The following is a 17,697-nucleotide window of genomic DNA, read 5'->3' as shown; positions in this document are numbered from 1 at the left end:
CATCGAATGTTGGACACAGCGTTTTGAATTTTGCAAGCAAGGGCTGGTTGGGTACAATCTGTACCCTGCCCGATGAAAACAGCGGCTGGGACATGGCCTTTGATACAATCCGCCAGTTTTTGGGAATGACACTGATAACCAATTTAAGATTGTCAGGCGGGCTTGTGATGTGGCGCATTTGCGAGTACTGGAAGCTATATGATACACAAGGCCCTGTTCTTTGCAGACAGAAAGAACATGTACATACACTGCAGCTGTTTCAGCTAAACAAAATAAGTGACAGCCATTCGCTGATTCATTGGTCAAGGCATTGCCCTGAGAAATCAGGGTCAAGCTGTCTGGTTTAAGTTTCAAACAATGCTTGGCAGTTAACTATCAGTCACCATCAGTGGTGCATTCTCCATGGCAACACCACTTGCCAATCAATCAGCACTTTCTTCACATACAGAATAAATTGTTGTTCTCCCCTCACTTATATTGATATTCCTGCGAGTGTCCTGATGAGTGCAAGACAAAAAGCTTAGACATGTCTTTTTTCTCACTAAGAATGAGAAGAGAGCTTAGAAGAAATGTCTGCACAGAGGGATACATTTCGTCACACAGGGTTGTTGGAATATTGTTGAAATGTTTCAAGCAGAGCAAAATACAATTCTGTTGAGCGAAAGCAGAGTAATGGGATAATTTTGGATTGAGCTAGGAAAGAACTCACAAAAGATCGACCAAGTGACAGCCTTCTGTGCTGTAAACCTCTTTAGTTAAACTGGTTTGCCTTATTGATGCATACTACACAATGACCATATTTATTTCAGGACATGATAAACTTTTTTTTAAATTCATTCACAGGATGTGTGCATTGCTGGCAAGGCCAGCATTTATTGCTCGTATACATTTGCTCTTCAAAAGGTGGTGGTGAAGCACCTTCTTGAATAGTATTGTCTTGCCAAGTTATTTCAGAGGGCAGTTATAATCCAGTCACGTTGCTGTGTGCGGTATCACAAATGTGCCGAGGACAGGACAGATAAGAACAGCAGATTTTATTCCATAAAAGGGCATTAGTGAGCCAGATGTGATTTTCTGACAATCCTCAACATTTTCATAGTCACTATTACTGATACTAACTTATTAATAGATTCATTTAATTCATTAAATTTCATTTCCCATTCTGTCATAAGACCATAAGACATAGAGCAGAAATTAGGCCATTCAGCCCATCGAGTCTGCTCCGTCATTCAGTCATGGCTGATAAGTTTCTCAACCCCATTCTCCCGCCTTCTCCCCGTAACCTTTGATCCCCTTACCAATCAAGAACCTATCTATCTTGGTCTTAAATACACTCAATGACCTGGCCTCCACAGCCTTCTGTGGCAATGAATTCCATAGATTCACCACTCTCTGGCTAAATAAATTTCTCCTCATCTCTGTTCTAAAAGGTTTTCCCTTTACTCTGAGGCTGTGCCCTCGGTCCTAGTCTCTCCTACTAATGGAAATATCTTCCCCACGTCCACTCTATCCAGGCCTTTCAGTATTCTGTAAGTTTCAATCAGATCCCCCCTCATCCTTCTAAACTCCATCGAGTATAGACCCAAAGTCCTCAAACGTTCCTCATGTTAAGCCTTTCATACCTGGAATCATTCTCGTGAACTTCCTCTGGTCCCTCTCCAGGCCAGTACATCCTTCCTGAGATACGGGACCCAAAATTGCTCACAATATTCAAAATGTGGTCTGACCAGAGCCTTATAAAGCCTCAGCAGCACATCCCTGCTTTTATATTCTAGTCCTCTCGAAATAAATGCCAACACCATTTGCCTTCCTAACTACCGACTCAACCTGCAAGTTAACCTTAAGAGAATCCTGGACTAGGGCTCCCAAGTCCCTTTGCACTCCTGATTTCTGAATTCTCTCCCCATTTAGAAAATAGTCTATGCCTCTATTCTTCCTACCAAAGTGCATGACCTCACACTTCCCCACATTGTATTCCATCTGCCACTTCTTTGCCCATTCTCCTAAGCTGTCCAAATCCTTCTGCAGCCTCCCCGCCTCCTCAATACTACCTGTCCCTCCATCTATCTTTGTGTCATCTGCAAACTTAGCCAGGATGCCCTCAGTTCCTTCATCTAGATCATTAATGTATAAAGTGAAAAGTTGTGGTCCCAACACTGACCCCTGCGGAACTCCACTAGTCACTGGCCGCCATCCTGAGAAGGACCCCCTTATTCCCACTTTCTGCCTCCTGCCAGACAGCCAATCTTCTATCCATGCTACTACCTTGCATCTAACACCATGGGCTCTTATCTTACTGAGCAGCCTCCTGTGTGACACCTTGTCAAAGGCCTTCTGGAAGTCCAAGTAGATAACATCCATTGGCTCTTCTTTGTCTAACCTGCTCGTTACCTCCTCAAAGAATTCTAACAGATTTGTCAGGCATGACCTCCCCTTGATGAAACCATGCTGACTTTGCCCTATTTTACCATGCACTTCCAAGTATTCTGAAATCACATCCTTAATAATGGACTCTAAAATCTTACCAACAACCGAGGTCAGGCTAATCGGCCTGTAATTTCCTGTCTTTTGCCTCACTCCCTTCTTAAACGGGAGGGTTACATTAGTGATTTTCCAGTCCTCTTGGCCCCTCCCTGACTCCAGTGATTCCTGAAAGATCACCACTAACGCCTCCACTATCTCTTCAGCTATCTCCTTCAGAACTCGGGTGTAATCCATCTGGTCCAGGTGATTCATCCACCTTCAAACGTTTCAGTTTTCCTAGCACCTTCTCCTTGGTAATGGCCACCATACTCACCTCTGCCCCCCCCAACTCTCTTGAACTTTGGGGATGTCACACGTGTCTTCCACTGACGCAAAGTACCTATTCAGTTCCTCCGCCATTTCTTTGTTCCCCACTACTACTTTTCCAGCATCATTTTCCAGCGGCCCAATGTCCACTTTTGCCTCTCTCTTTCCCTTTATATATCTAAAAAAACTCTTGCAATCTTCTTTTATATTACTGGCTTGTTTACCCTCATATTTAATCTTCTCCCTCCTTATTTATTTTTTAGTTGTCCTCTGTTGGTCTTTGTAGGCTTCCCAATCCCCTGGTTTCTCACTGCTCTTCATCGCATTGTATGCTTTCTCTTTAGCTTTTATGCTGTCCCTGACTTCCCTCATCAGCCATGGTTGCCTCGTCCTCCCTTTAGTATGCTTCTTCTTCCTAGGGATGAGTTTTTGCTGTGTCATGGTGGGATTTGAACTCATGTCTCCAAATCATTCGTCCAGGCGCCTGGAATACTAGTCCAGTAACATAACCACAGTGCTGATATATCCTTGTCCAGTATGCACTCAAGTCCTTTAACTTTTTAACCTTCTGTCAGTAAATATTTTTCATAGAATAATAGAATGGTTATAGCCCAGAAAGAAGTCATTCAGCCTGTTGTGTCAAGGTTGGCCTTCTGTAAGAGAAACTCAGCTAGTCCCACTCCCCCACTTGTTCCCTGTAGCTCTGCAATTTTTTTCCCTTCAGATCGTTATCCAATTCCCTTTTGAAAGCCACAATTGAATCTGCCAGCACCAAACTCTCAATCTGTGCCTTTCAGATCTTTCCAGAGCCTTAATGATTTTGAACATCTTTATTGAATATCGTCTCAACCTTCTCTAAGAAAAACAGGCCCAACTTTGCCAAAGTAAAACAAAAACAGAATTACCTGGAAAAACTCAGCAGGTCTGGCAGCATCGGCGGAGAAGAAATCCATGTATCTAAAGGCTCTCATCATCGCAGCCATTCTTGTAAATCTTTCTGGACCTCCTCTGTTGCCTTCACATCCTTCCTTAAGTTTGTTTAGATTTATTCTTTCATGGGATGTGGGCGTCGCTGGCAAGGCCAGCATTTGCTACCCACCCTTCATTGCCCTTGAACTGAGTGGTTTGCTAGGCCAATGTGGTGCCCAGAATTGGACACAATAGTGAATTTGAGGCTGAACCACAGTTTTTTAAAAATTCATTTATGAGATGTGGGCATCACTGGCTAAACCAGTATTTATTGCCCATAACTTCCTTGCTTTTTCACTCTATGCCTCTACTTATAAAGTCCCGGATCCTCTATGCCTTATAAACCACTTTCTCAACCTGCCCTGTCATCTTCAACGATTTGTGCACATACACCTCCAAGTCCCCTGGCCCTGTTAGAATTGCACCCTTTATTTTATGTTGCATCTCCTCGTTCTTTCTACCAAAATGTACCACTTCACAAGTCTGTGCATTAAATTTCATCTGCCTCATTTCTGATAATTCCACCAGCCTGTCTGCGTCCTCTTGAAGTCTATCACTATCCTTCTCATAGTTCCCAATTCTTTCAAATTTTGTGTCATCTGCAGATTTTGCATTTGTGCTCTAGACATACAAACCCATGTTATTAATATAAATGAAGAAAATATCAACCCACCATATATCTTCCTCCAGTCCTCAAAACAATCATTCACCACTACTCTCTGTTGCCTACAACTTGGTATCCAGGCTGCTATTGTGCCTTTAATTCCATGGGCTTCAACTTTACAGAGAAACCTATTATCTGACACTTTGTCAAATGCTTACTTGGTTGTAAAACATTTTGGAATGTCGTAAGGTTGAGTAAGGCGCCACACAAATGCAAGTCTTTTTTCTTTATAGAGTGGAAAACCTTCAGTGAATGTTAAATTTCTATTCTAAATGAAAGTGGCACATCCTAATGTGAATATCCTGAAATGGCTTAGGACTGTTCTGCATTAAAGGCACAATATAAATTCGAGTTGTTGAATCCATTGATCAATCAACTGAAAGATCAAAAACCTGATATACCTGATAAGAGAATAGTTATTGATTTTGGCTGGTCAGAGTAGATAGGGAGAAACTGTCCTTATTGGTGGAAGGATCAAGACCCAGAGGACACAGTTTAAGGAGACTGGTAAAAGAAGTGTCGGTGACATGAGGAAGAACTTCTTTGCACAGTAAATGTTTAGCATCTGGAATGCACTGCCTGAGAATGTGGTGGAGGCAGATCGATTGAGGCCTTCAAAAGAGAATTGGATCATTATCTGAAAACAAAAAAAATTCAGGGCTATGGGAAAAGGAGGAGGAGTGGGTCTTCATGAGTTGCTCGTGCAGAGAGCTGGCATGGACACAACAAGTCAAATGGCCTCCTGTATTGTAATCATTCTATGATTCTATTCTATATGCTTGCAGAGCAAGTTAAACATTTTTAAACCAACATCAGAATTCATATATGGCTAGGCAGAATTTTTCTTTTAACCCAACTCCCACCCCACAAGTCCCAGTTAGATCAGTTCAAGTTGTTTCTAATAGAAACATAGTTTTAATTTCACTTGAGGCAAAGGGAAAGTTTCCATCAACAGCTTTGACAAAAATTCAAGTTCTAAGTATCAGTCCAACTGGAGAGGATCTTGGTAGCCATTCTTACCTTCACGTCAGGTGTATTTATTCATTAATATTTTCCAGTCTTTGTTTCTCTGCAACCGTATATGCTCTGCATGGTGTAATAATTATGGACTTTTAACTTTAGAAGGAAACTAGTTTTTACAAGTTAATAAATAGTGTGCTATGATTTTATATTTCAGAAATTCAGGGACTCTCTATCAACCTGGTTGTACATTGAAGTTGAATATGATATTCCTATGCTAAATGTAGTACTTGTGAAGATTCAGTGGCAGGTGGCAAATGTGGATTCCCTAGCTTCAGAGCCCAGGAATGAAGAAAATGTAATTTACTGTAAAATAGCAGGTTTAAGAGAAGGCATTTTGGAAGCTGCTGAAAAGGATAACAAAAAGCATGCAATAAAATATGCAGACTGCCTGAGGCATGGGTTTGTGGCATATATTTTACAAACATCGGGTACTACAGGAACTCCAAAAATTGTTCAAGTACCACATCAGTGTATTGTTCCTAATGTACAGCATCTCAAGTAAGTTTAATTTCGATTAATTATTGTCAGACTTTGTGAATTACATATTTATTAATGTCAATATATCATAATTGTTAATTCTTGTTAGTTATAAAAAAAACATTAAATTGTGCTATAAAAAATGATGTACTGAAAGAAAGAGAGCTGTCAGACAGTTATCACGTGACATACATTACATCTGATGCATACTGTGAGTGGCCATTCCATCATGAGTATGACAGAATGCTGATGGAATTCGTTGCCTGTAGAGAATACATTGGATTAGTTTCTTCAAGTTGTTGTGAATTTGTCAAATCTATTTAAAGATAAGACTGTGTTTGTATTTCATAGAATCTTAATGGCACAGAAGGAGGCCATTTAGCCCATTGTGTCTGCACCGGTACTCCAATGAGCATTATAACCTAGTGCCATTGCCCTGCCTTTTCGTACCCCTGCACCTTGTTTCTATTCCCGTTTAGAAATCCATGCTGGCTCTTCCTTATCAACCCATATTTTTCCATGTGACTACTAATTCTATCCCGAATAATTATTTCTAGAATCTTGCTCACCACTGAAGTTATTTGAGCTGAGTTTACTTGCATATTGAAGACAAAATAAGAAGCATTGTGTAAGATAGAAAGAAAAACAGAAAATGCTGGAAATATACTTTTATAGGTTTGTAGGGACTGCAGTTTCATTTTCAAAAGAAGATTTCTGAATGAATATTTTTCTCTCAGCAGTTCCACATTTGTCATTGTTCTCATATGGCTCATTGGTAATGTACAAAGTACATACTAAGTGAATGGGCATGGAAGTGGCTTGAGTTGACAAGGAGAGTATAAGGGGCCATGGGAGTGGATGGGGTCATGAATAAGCACGGAGTTGGAATGGAGGGGGCATGGGGGATATAGGTCAGACTGTTTGAACTTTCAAAAAATTCCCTCATCCAAACTGCGGTTCATGCCTCCTCTTGGGATCATGAACCATGGGTCATGGAGTTGCTGGCCTGATGCCACCAAAATTGCCAGGAGGGTGGGGAGGTGTGGTATGCTAGGAGATGCTTACCCCCACAATGGAGCCTGCCAGGTTGGAAGTTCAAGGTGTGAGCTCGCTACCCACACTTTTATCTCGCGCCAGTGAAAATTGGGGGCACTAGGAATAGGCGTGGGAATCCCAGAACCGTGTCCTGCCCACCACTTTTAAATGGCTCCAGAGTTGGTTTGAGCTCCCCTCAAATCCAGGCCTAAAGTCAATGTGGAGGAGAGAGGGGTGTTCTTTTCCCCACAAGCATTCATTGTTAGAGGGAAGTTCCTAGAGGAACAACTTAGTATGGTAGGGCTCATCCATCGCCAGATCCAAGGATACCATACAATCGATGGTAAAACTTAATAGGACAGAGAAAATAACCCCAAACAAAAATTTCAGTTCTGCAAAGAGAGTTGGACTAGAGAGCACTTGAACATATTGTTCGTTCATTCTCATGTCATGAAGCACTTTGAAGCTCTCACAATATCCTGATAGATAGTCAGCATGGTTTTCGATTGAAAAGATCCACCAGTATACAGGTTTTATGGATTGTAGATGACCTAGCTTCAAGTTTCATGAGATGAAACTACTCATGGCAACATTAGCTTTCTGAAAAGCCTTTGACAGAGTTCCTGTGATGCACCCAAAGGAAAAAGAGGAAAAGCTCAAACTTGCCTTTCAAAAACAGAGATCAGGCTTTTTGCGCATGTGCCGGCCAGACAATGGCCGCACATGCGCAGTTGGTACATTTTCTCAGCAGCCCAGTAAACAGCCCTGTACACATGCGCAGTTTGTTTCTTTTAGGGAAAACCAAGGAAGGAAGTGAAACAACGGGAAAAGAAGGTCAGGTGACTTAAGAGTATGCCATTCCACAGAAAATGCCAGAAGAAGTGGAATGGGAGCTATAGGGAGCAGGTCCCAAAGAAAAGAAGAAAGTCCCAAAAACCAGGGAGTGGGGCAGGAAGAGGCCCCAAGAAGACAGTCAAGTTAAGAGACAAGGACATGAATCTGAAACCGATCCTGTTAAGTGGAATTGATAGAAAGGAGTGGAAGAAAAGCCTCTGAGTTAAAGTGACAGCTGCAATGAAGTGAGTTTGAGAGAAGCCAGAAGATCTGAGGAGGAAGCCGAAGGTTGGTGATTCCTTGCTATGTGTCTTTGGAGAACTGGTGTTCTGCTTGGCACAGCCGAATATCTGAGAATGTGCATGGAGATTCAGCTTGAATGCATGTAGAGATCCAGGGAAAGGGAATCTTGGGAAGAGAGCCTGGAGCTGAATCCTTGTTGAAGACATCCGAGAGAAAGCATAGTTTGGGAGAGAATTCCAAAGCGACTTCTTTGAGCATGGAGATTGGAAATCCTTGTAAGAAAGACAGAGTTTCAGTGAGACCGGTTTGCTCAGGGTATGAGAATCATTTGTGGAGTTTGATGAGAAATCCATAGAAATTTGGTTTTGGAGTGTGGTGTCTGACCGCAGTTCGCTTCTTAGTTTACATCAATTGTACACTTACTATGAGCATGAGAGTATAAAATAGATCTTATAACCTGTGTTATCTTTACGACGAATTTGTATACATCCCATAATGAAACAAGCTGCCAAAGGAAATAGCTACAGCCCGATCACTTGAAATGTTCAAGACTCATCTTTAGATTATTTCTATTTATAAGTTTACATTATCAGGACTACCATCTCAGCAGATCATGCCTGATTTGGCTAGAGCTACCCATATAAATGTTGGCAGAATATAGATATTAATCTGTGATGCTGACACAACTGAAACAGAAGGTCGGTTGTGTAATCTGGAAGGATGAGCACTCGTGGGTTGAAGACTCTTTTTTCATCTGCCCTATTTTGTGACCTTGTAACTATATCATTAATTAGGCTGCTAACTTTAAATGGTCTCATGCCTTGGCTAGACCTTTATTTTAGCTGCAGCCATGATTTAATAGTTTGATGGATCAGTGGGCACACTTGAGATTAGATTGGAAGAAGAGTTTGACATATTCACAGTGTTTCATTATTAATTTATTCTGCATGTATCTGACCTTTTTTCCTGCCAATTTACAAAGTAAAGTCACTGCTTTGATCATATTCCTCACTGACAACATTCATTGTGATCTTATTGATGACACTACATTGTAAAATACCTTCAGAATTACAAATTTAAAAATACCTCATTATTGCTATTTCACTTCCTGTTTTTATTCCAGTTAAAGCTTCTTTTTGTTTTGCAGGTCTATCTTTAAGGTTTCATCAGATGATGTAATTTTTATGGCTTCTCCTCTGACTTTTGACCCTTCAGTTGTTGAAATGTTTGTTGCACTGTGCAGTGGAGCTACACTGCTCATTGTTCCCCCAATCATTAAAATGATGCCAAAGAGACTAGCCAAGGTGCTTTTTGAACATCACAAAGTTTCTGTTATGCAGGTATGACGGTACAGGTCAACTTCGAAATTTGCACATTGTATATTTCATGGAATATAAGTTAACAATTTATTTGTTTACAGAAATTATATTGTTTTTCCAACTACAGGGCTGAACATTTATAGCTGGCTTTAGCTAAAAGTTTAGCTTTATAAACTGTTAACAGTTGATAAATGCACATACCCAGTATGGAACTGTGCCTTAGGGCTGGATTTTCAGAATCAAGGAGACACCAGGGACCTATAAAAGTGGCGATTGGGACCTGGATTCGGAAGTCTTGCCCCTATTTCCAGTTGAACCCATTTTCGCTGGTAGATGAAAGGGGCTGGGGGCGTGATTCGCACATACGCAGATCATAAATCTGCCGGGACCTTTATAAGTTGAGCAGAGTTTAAATAATTAATTTTTGTTGCTGCAAATGACTGAACTCTCAGTGTGTGAGTCATAACTTTATGGACAAGTTGTAAAAGCTTCTGAAGATCTAAAAGGAGTTTTCCTTGTGCAGAGCTCAGCAAAGTTAAATTTTGATGACAGAAGTTTAACTTCACAGGTAGAGGTAGGTGGGGTGGGTTTGTGGAATTGGAAGGGTTTATCTGTGTGGCCCTTTGGGATTATTCCATTATTCCTTGCCTTATGTGGCCAAGTGGAGACAGGACAGACTGTCAGGCCCGCTGGATGAAGAATGTGCAGCGAAGGAAGGAAGTGGAAAAGAATGAGCATGGCACCATCCCACATGCAGGTGATAGAGGAAAGGCAGCAGAAGAAGGAATGTTTGTTGATGGTGGCACAATATTCAGCACCATTTGCGACTCTTCACATTCTGAACTGAAGCAGTTCATATCCATATTCAGCAAGACCTGGACAACATTCAGGCTTGGGTTAATAAGTGGCAAGTAACATTTGCACCACACAAGTGCAAGGCAATGACCATCTCCAGCAAGAGAGAATTTAATCATCGCCCTTGATATTCAATGGTATTACCATTGCTGAATTCCCCACTATCAACATCCAGCCACATAAATACTGTGGCTACAGGAGCAGGTCGGAGACTAAGACTTCTGTGGTGAGTACTTCACCACCTGACTCCCCAAAACCTGCCCAATTTACAAGGCACGAGTGGAGTGTGATGGAATACTCTTCACTTGCCAGGATGAGTGCACCTCCAGCAACACTCAAAAAGCTCAAAACCATCCAGGACAAAGCAGCTTGCTTGATTGGCAGCATGTCTGCCACCTTAAAATTCACTCCCTCCACCACCAATGCACAGTGGCAGCAGTGTGTACCATCTACAAGATGCACTGCAGCAACTTGCCAAGGCTTCTTCAGCAGCACCTTCCAAACCTGCAATCTTTACCACCTAGAAGGACAAAGGCAGCATTTGCACAGGAGCACCACCACCTGCAAGCTCCCGATCAAGCTACACGTCATCCTGACTTGGAACTATATTGCCTTTCCTTTACTGTCGCTGGATCAAAATCCTAGAACTCACTTCCTAACAGCACTGTGGGTGTACCTACACCACATCATGCGCAGTGGCTCAAGAAGGCAGCTCACCACCAACTTCTCGAGGGCAATTAGAGATGGGCAATAAATGTTGACCTACCTTGTGACGCCTGCATTCCATGAACAAATAAATTTTTAAAAAGTGGCGAGAGCCAGGGGACCCAGCCAGGTTTTGGCAGAGCCACCCCAGAGCACAGCAGGAAAGAGGAGTAGCAGGATGAGGAGATATTAGGAGAGAAGGCTGTACTGTTTCCAAAGTGTAATTATCTTGGCATGACTGAGGTGGTGTAGGCAAAGGCTCCGAATTTCAATAGAAATGGCTGGAGAGATCTGTGCCATAATCAGCTGATCCTCCCTGCCTTGCTTGTTGGACATATTGCCCTCAATTTCTAAGTGAACTTTCAGGATCTACTGGAGACTACGGTACCTCTCGATCAGGTGCCCATAGGTGCATCACCACTGTCACCGATGCACTCTTTGCTCAGTGGGAACACACATCAGCTTCCCACAGATATGGCATCACAGATGCTGAGGGCCACAGGCTTCGCCTCCATAGCCCGTTCCCCTCAAGTTCAAGGAAGAGGAGACTGTACTCGTATGGCTATAAGAGGATCAATGCAGCAGCCAGCAACGCATGTGAACAGAAAATCATTTCACTCCATCAACGTCCAGGTAGTGTGTGACCACAATAAGGCCTTCTAGCACGTGTGTGCATGTTTCCTCGGCAGCTGCCACGTGCTTCCATTCTGAGGCATTCAGGGCTGCCGCACCTTTTCCAACCCAGACCCCTGGTCTGTGGTTGACTTCTGGGTGGGCAAAGGGTACCCATTAAGAAGGTGGCTAATTACTCCTTTAAGATGATTGGAGATCGGGCTCCAGCGTGATGCAACAACAACCATTTGCAGATGAGGACCATCATCAAGCAGGCTATTGGACAGATCTGGTTCAGGTGCCTTGATTCAGGAGGAGCCCTCAAATACTCGCCTGCAGCCAATCAAGACCTTATTGGTGTAAGGCCTTGGATTGTTGTCCTGAAGACCATGCAGGGCAGTTTGGCCATGTGGTATATGTGGTCATAAAATCATTACATTTCATCTAGGTTCAAATATCTGGAAAATAAGATATCATTCCTCTCTACTTTCCCTCATTTACTATTTGCTAAATATCCATCCAATTCTGTTGAAGTTACCAATGTTATCAGATTTCACTGTCTCTGCGTAGTCTGTTCTACATATTCACAAATTGAAAGTAAAATAATTTGAATCTAAATTATGTGGCCATCTTTCTTCTTTTCACTTTATGTACACAACCTTTTGTTTCCGAGTTTGATTATGTCAAACACATTGCATTTCACTTTGTCTTTACATCTTGATATTTTGCATAATTCAAAAAGCCATTCTTTGAGATTTTTCTTAAGCGTAGATATTCCAAGTTTTTATAACCTCTCCCGGTAGGTCAGGTGCCTTCCCTGTACCCTTTACAAAGCTAAAATATCTCCACTATTGCCCTGTACAATCTCAGAACCACTACCTGAAACCTGTGGTCTATCCTTTACCTGTGCATCCCCAAGATAATGTTTGCCCTCATTACTATTTTTACACAACATGCTGATGGTTTCAGTGATCCATCCAGTAGTATTCCTATATTCCTCTCCTGTGTTGTCTTTGCAGACTAGATTAAATTAGTTTATATTCCCCTGCCTAATTTCTTTTTTATAACTTAATTTCTCTTTTAATCCATGTTAAGTATTATTTTCCACTGGTATTGGTGTAAGGACAGGATTTGGCTTAGCTGTGATGGTCATATCAGTCAAATAGCACACTGATGCTGCCTTAGATTACATATGGGAAATGATCACTTGGATATGAGAGGGTTGCAAGAAGTATTGAACTGGAGTTCAACAGGAGACTTCAGGAAAAGAGGGGAGAAAATTGGTAATCAGGGAATTAATAACAGTAAACAGGTAGTGATAAATACAGATAGAGATCTTTTTGTTGTCAATCTTGAAATATTATGACAGTTTTAATTTCTTTCTCTTTCCCTAGGCCACCCCAACATTAATCAAACGGTTTGGATCAGAAGTTATGACATCATTAGTGCTTTCAGCCAATACTTCACTACGTGTGTTAGCACTAGGGGGAGAAGCATTTCCTTCACTGTGTGTACTCAAAAGCTGGCGAGGAGAAGGAAACAAAACCCAAATTTTCAATCTTTACGGGATTACAGAAGTATCAAGTTGGGCTACGTACTACAAAATTCCTGAAGAAACCCTGTGTAGTACCACTCAGTTGTAAGTCTTTTAATTTCTTACATGAAAAAGCTCAGGATCTCCAAGAGCACGTCACAGTGATCGAACTTATTTCTGAGTGTACTCACTTCTTTTTTACCAGGCATCAATTTGTGAAAACAAGATCCCACAAAACAGTAATGAGCTGATTAACCTGTTGATTTGTTCTATTTGTGTTGGTTGGGAATTGAATATTGGTCAGATTATCAGGAACTTGTGCATTTTTGAATTGTAGTGAAATCTTTTATGTCCACTTGAGCAAACAGATGGGACCTTTATTTAACATCTCATTGAAAAAAACAGTAGCTCCAGCAATACAGCATTCACTCAGTACTCTACTGAAGTCTCAGATTATGTGTTCATATCCTATACTATGGCTTGAACACGTGATCCTCTGACTCAGAGGCAAGTGTGCTATCAGATGAGCTAAAATGATTCATGAGCTTAATGTAAGAAAGGGAAATGACCATTTAACCTTCCAGTTTGTCCTATCATTAAAATTATGTTTGATTTCTAAACTGATTTTTTTTGTACTTTTGTAACGCATTCACTAATACAAAATTGAATATATTATTGATTCAGAAATTGGTCTAATTCTCTTATGCATCATCTAGCCAAGTATTTACTGACTGGTAGTATTTAATATTGATTTGACAATAAAGGAGAGTTTTTATATGTATGTATGAATGTTTTTGAATTTTGTTGGTTTGATGTATTGGTGAAACAACCAACTATTTAGATAATAGAATACTTTGTTCAGGATTTTGATGACATTTTTGGAAGGAGGAAAATTGCAGCTGGAGGCAAGCTTTGAGATAGGGCTGAAACCATTACTTTGCTCCATAATCAGGGACAATTTTTTTGGGGGGAGGCAAACTTCAAGCCCAAATTTTCTACAAAGTTGACTCTTTCCATTTCCATCCTTTCCTAATTTCAGGGGTCATCAACGTCCCATTGGTGGGAAATTGAAATATTCAGATTGTATTGCTCAACTGGGTGGAGGCCAGACTTATGTTTCTGTGAAGTAAGGTGTTGTTCTTCTTAGAAGATGGGCCTCTTAATTATTTTGGGAACACACAGATGTGATTGTAATTATGTTATTCTCCAAGTAAGTAATTCTAACCATGTTAATACTTGGGTGCAGAACTTAATCATCTTTGTAAAGCATCAGTAGTTACCTCATCACCATGACTACAGACATCAGTTGTACTTTGGAGTATTCAGCCTAGCATCTTTGTTTTTCATAAGGGTCAGTAATGTTTGTGAATTCTATAAATAGCTGACATCATAACTGTGGTTTGAGAATTAATTGTCACCTGTGTTTGCATTTTAGACATGCAGAGCTTGTACCTTTAGGATTCCCTCTTTTGGGAACTATTTTGGATGTTATGGATGACTCTGGTCAAGTAATCCAGGAAGGAGAAGGACAAGTTTTCATAGGTAAAGATGTTTCTTGTGTAGCTTCACAGCAAAATAATTAACCTGTTTGTTCCTGACTTTTTCCTTGCTGGAGGCCAAAGTTCTTAAAAATAAATTTCTGAAAAGGATATTGGCCTCAGTAATCATTCTGTTTGATTATGTCTAAGTTTCGTCAGCCTTTCATTCACCTTAAAAACTAATAACTAAGTAAATATTGGTATTTTTAATCTTGCAGGTTTTCTGTCTCAGGCTATTGACTCTATTAATATCCCTATTCTTTAAGTTTATCAAATGCTAGTATTGTTCCACAAGATATCCCACATTTTCCACTGAGATCAGTCTTTCGCTGTTTTGGTCTTAGAATTAACATTAGACGTTTATCCTGTTCTGATTAATCTTTGATAACGTTGGTTTATATTTCTGAAGTAACAGCCGCCAAACTAGTAAAAGCAATGAAAACAGACAATGCTGGAAGTACTCAGTAGGTGACGCAGCATCTGTGGAGAGATTGCAGATTGAGACACTTCATCAGAGCTGGGGAAGGATAGAAATATAATAGATTTTGAGCAAGTGGAAGGGGAAAGAGGAAGAACAAAAGGGAAGGTCTGTCATAGAATTGAGGGCAGGAAAAATTAAATGACAAAATGTTTCTTAATAGAGCCGCCATATTTCAAATATGTGCTCATAAAGCTCAGTTCAAAGAACATTCTTTGCCTGAATTTGAAACTATAGCCCTGAAGTCCCATAGCCTTTTCAAATCAACAAGGAGGCTGCTAGGTAGCTTGAGATTTTGAAATGCAGCAACTGCAACCTGCTGTGGCATGAACTATATTTCATATTTCTACAATTTCCATAAGTGAGACCATACTCATTCACATGGATGCTTATTCTGCAGCTGTGGGTGTTTGGTGACAAAATGAAGGAAGCTGAGAGAGTCAGGCTTCAACTCTGGAACAAGGGTACCGAATGTCATAAAAGTGCACGACTCTGCATCAGCTAACCAGTGCACATTATAAGGACATGCCCTCCTGGAGTGTAAACGTGAAGGGCTTTCTGCTTCTCCCTTGGTTTGGCTGCATCTCTGCAAACGCTAAAGCTAGAACGTGTCGGTAGATGGCACTCTGAGCCCTTGTACAAAACCGACAGCATCTCACAAAGCTCTTAGAATTGATGCTGTTTTGTTAGTGGTATTGCCAAAAGATGGAGGTGTTTTCAATGCCTTTGGTACACCCCTGAAGACCACAGGATCCAGACTCAGACCCACAATTTTGACTAAACCAACAGTGGTAAACATGGGTAGAGCGTATTCATCTCACCCTTTCACTTGATGTCCGTTTCAAATACAGTACATTGAAATTTTCATTGTGTTTTATTAATTGACAGGAGGTAAAGAACGTGTATGTTTTCTTGATGATGAAATAACAGTGTGTCCAGGCACAATGAGAGCCACTGGAGACTGGGTAATCATTAAAGCTGGACACATGTATTACAAAGGCCGTCGAGACAACCAGATTAAACGACACGGGAAACGCGTGAGTCTTGAAAGTGTCCAGCAGGTAATTCTGCCGTTAAATCCATTTGTAACAAATATGATACAGATAACTGCAATAATAGTTACTGGAATTGTGGGTGTACTAATTAGATATAGATATGAATTCTGTGGGAATATGAAGAAGCCATGAAATCCAAGCAGGTCTGCCTGTTTATTGATTGAGGATAGAGGTGGAAAGGGGTTGGGAGCAAGGTATGGAATTTTTAAATTAAAACTGATGAACCACAAGAGAAGTAGGATTCTATCTATTCTGACATCTGTTCAGAATTTTAAAATTTTCGCCCTGGGTCTGATGTTCTATCAAAGGGCTATCTAGAGAGAGAAATTTTATTTGTCTGAAAACCAGGACATATTTTTCAATCACACACATTGTTTTCCTTGACTGACATGGAACTTCAGTCCATACAGCAGAAAGGTACACCCTCAGTGCTGTTAGGGAAAGGTGGGAGTTCCAGGATTTTCACCCAGTGACAGTGAAGGAATGGCAGTTAGGACCGTGTGTGACTTGGAGGTGAACTTGCAGGTGATGGTGTTCCCATGCAGATGTCCTTGTTCTGCTAGGTGGTAGAGGTCATGGGTTTGGAGGTTCTGTCAAAGGAACCTTGATGAGTTGATGTAATGTGTCTTATAAATGATATACACCACGGCCACTGTCTGCTGGTTGTGGAGGGAGTGAATGTTCAAGGTGGTGGATTGGGTAGCAGTCAGGTAGGCTGCTTTGTTCTGGATGGTGTCAAATATCTTGTGTTTTTGGAGCTGCTGTTATAAATAACTAGTTCATGGTTCATAGTAATATTTTAGAGGTAATTTATAGTTCTGGGAAGCTTAAAGTTTAACTGTGGAGAATGGGATAAATGGCAACTAATGCAGTTTGAAGATTAGTGCACTTAAAAGGTTGGAGCCATGTTGACTTAAGGGGTTAAAAGCTAAAAAAGTGTCATAAATCAGCAGTTGGGCTTACATAGCTGGAGAATTGGAGATGAGGTGTCTACACTGCTTGCAAAGAAATGCAGTCCAGAAAGTTGTTTTGTTTTGGGAGATGGAGCTACCATTAATTTAAAAGCGTTCAGTGAGTTCTGAAAGGCTATGTCAGCATGGAGATGAGTGGAGCTTAAGAAGGTTCGAGAGTTTCAATTTATCTGTGTATTTGCTGGGGGAAATGAGTGTTCAGTAGCAGGGGAAAAGGCCATACTGAGAAGGAGCTGCTGTTAGCAGGCTCCGGGCAGCAGAAGTGTTGCTGTTAGCTGGCTCTGTGTTGTTGCGGCTCAGGAGAAGTCCCAGGAGCCATTTGATAGCTCCATGCAGTTAGGGCTTGGGAGAGATCCTGGGGAGCTAAGAAGGTGGCAACAGGTCACTGGTTCCATGCTGGGAAGAGTGGGGGCTCAGGAGAAGTGCCAGGAGCCATTTATAGCTTGGTGTAACTGGGAGATTGCCCACTGGGTGAAATCCAGGGGCAATGCCAATCCACTGAAAGTAGCTGACTGTTAAAGAACTGAAATTGAGCCAGTGAGTAAAGACTGAAGTTCAGACTTGCAAATCAATGGGAGCGGAGTCTTGGGAGACA

The 17,697-nt window shown here is 41.2% G+C and overlaps 1 protein-coding gene across 3 annotated transcripts in view; it reads left to right on the top strand.

Moving 5' to 3' along the window:
* Positions 1–17,697, top strand: part of aasdh (aminoadipate-semialdehyde dehydrogenase) — a 40,227-nt gene that overhangs the window by 6,383 nt on the left and 16,147 nt on the right. For 2 of the 3 annotated variants that reach the window (XM_041198909.1, XM_041198926.1), the window contains exons 3-7: positions 5,601–5,944; positions 9,183–9,375; positions 12,921–13,165; positions 14,496–14,602; positions 15,965–16,137. In XM_041198909.1, coding sequence (XP_041054843.1) covers positions 5,601–5,944; positions 9,183–9,375; positions 12,921–13,165; positions 14,496–14,602; positions 15,965–16,137 — 1,062 coding nt within the window. Of the gene's footprint in view, positions 1–3,647; positions 3,778–5,600; positions 5,945–9,182; positions 9,376–12,920; positions 13,166–14,495; positions 14,603–15,964; positions 16,138–17,697 lie in introns of those variants that run through there. The other variant, XM_041198918.1, reaches the window with a different exon arrangement.

Source organism: Carcharodon carcharias, chromosome 1 (genome assembly GCF_017639515.1).
Source record: "Carcharodon carcharias isolate sCarCar2 chromosome 1, sCarCar2.pri, whole genome shotgun sequence".
Taxonomy (NCBI): domain Eukaryota; kingdom Metazoa; phylum Chordata; class Chondrichthyes; order Lamniformes; family Lamnidae; genus Carcharodon; species Carcharodon carcharias.
The sequence above is the reverse complement of the archived record's forward strand: the minus strand, read 5'-3'. Positions and strand labels throughout refer to the sequence as shown.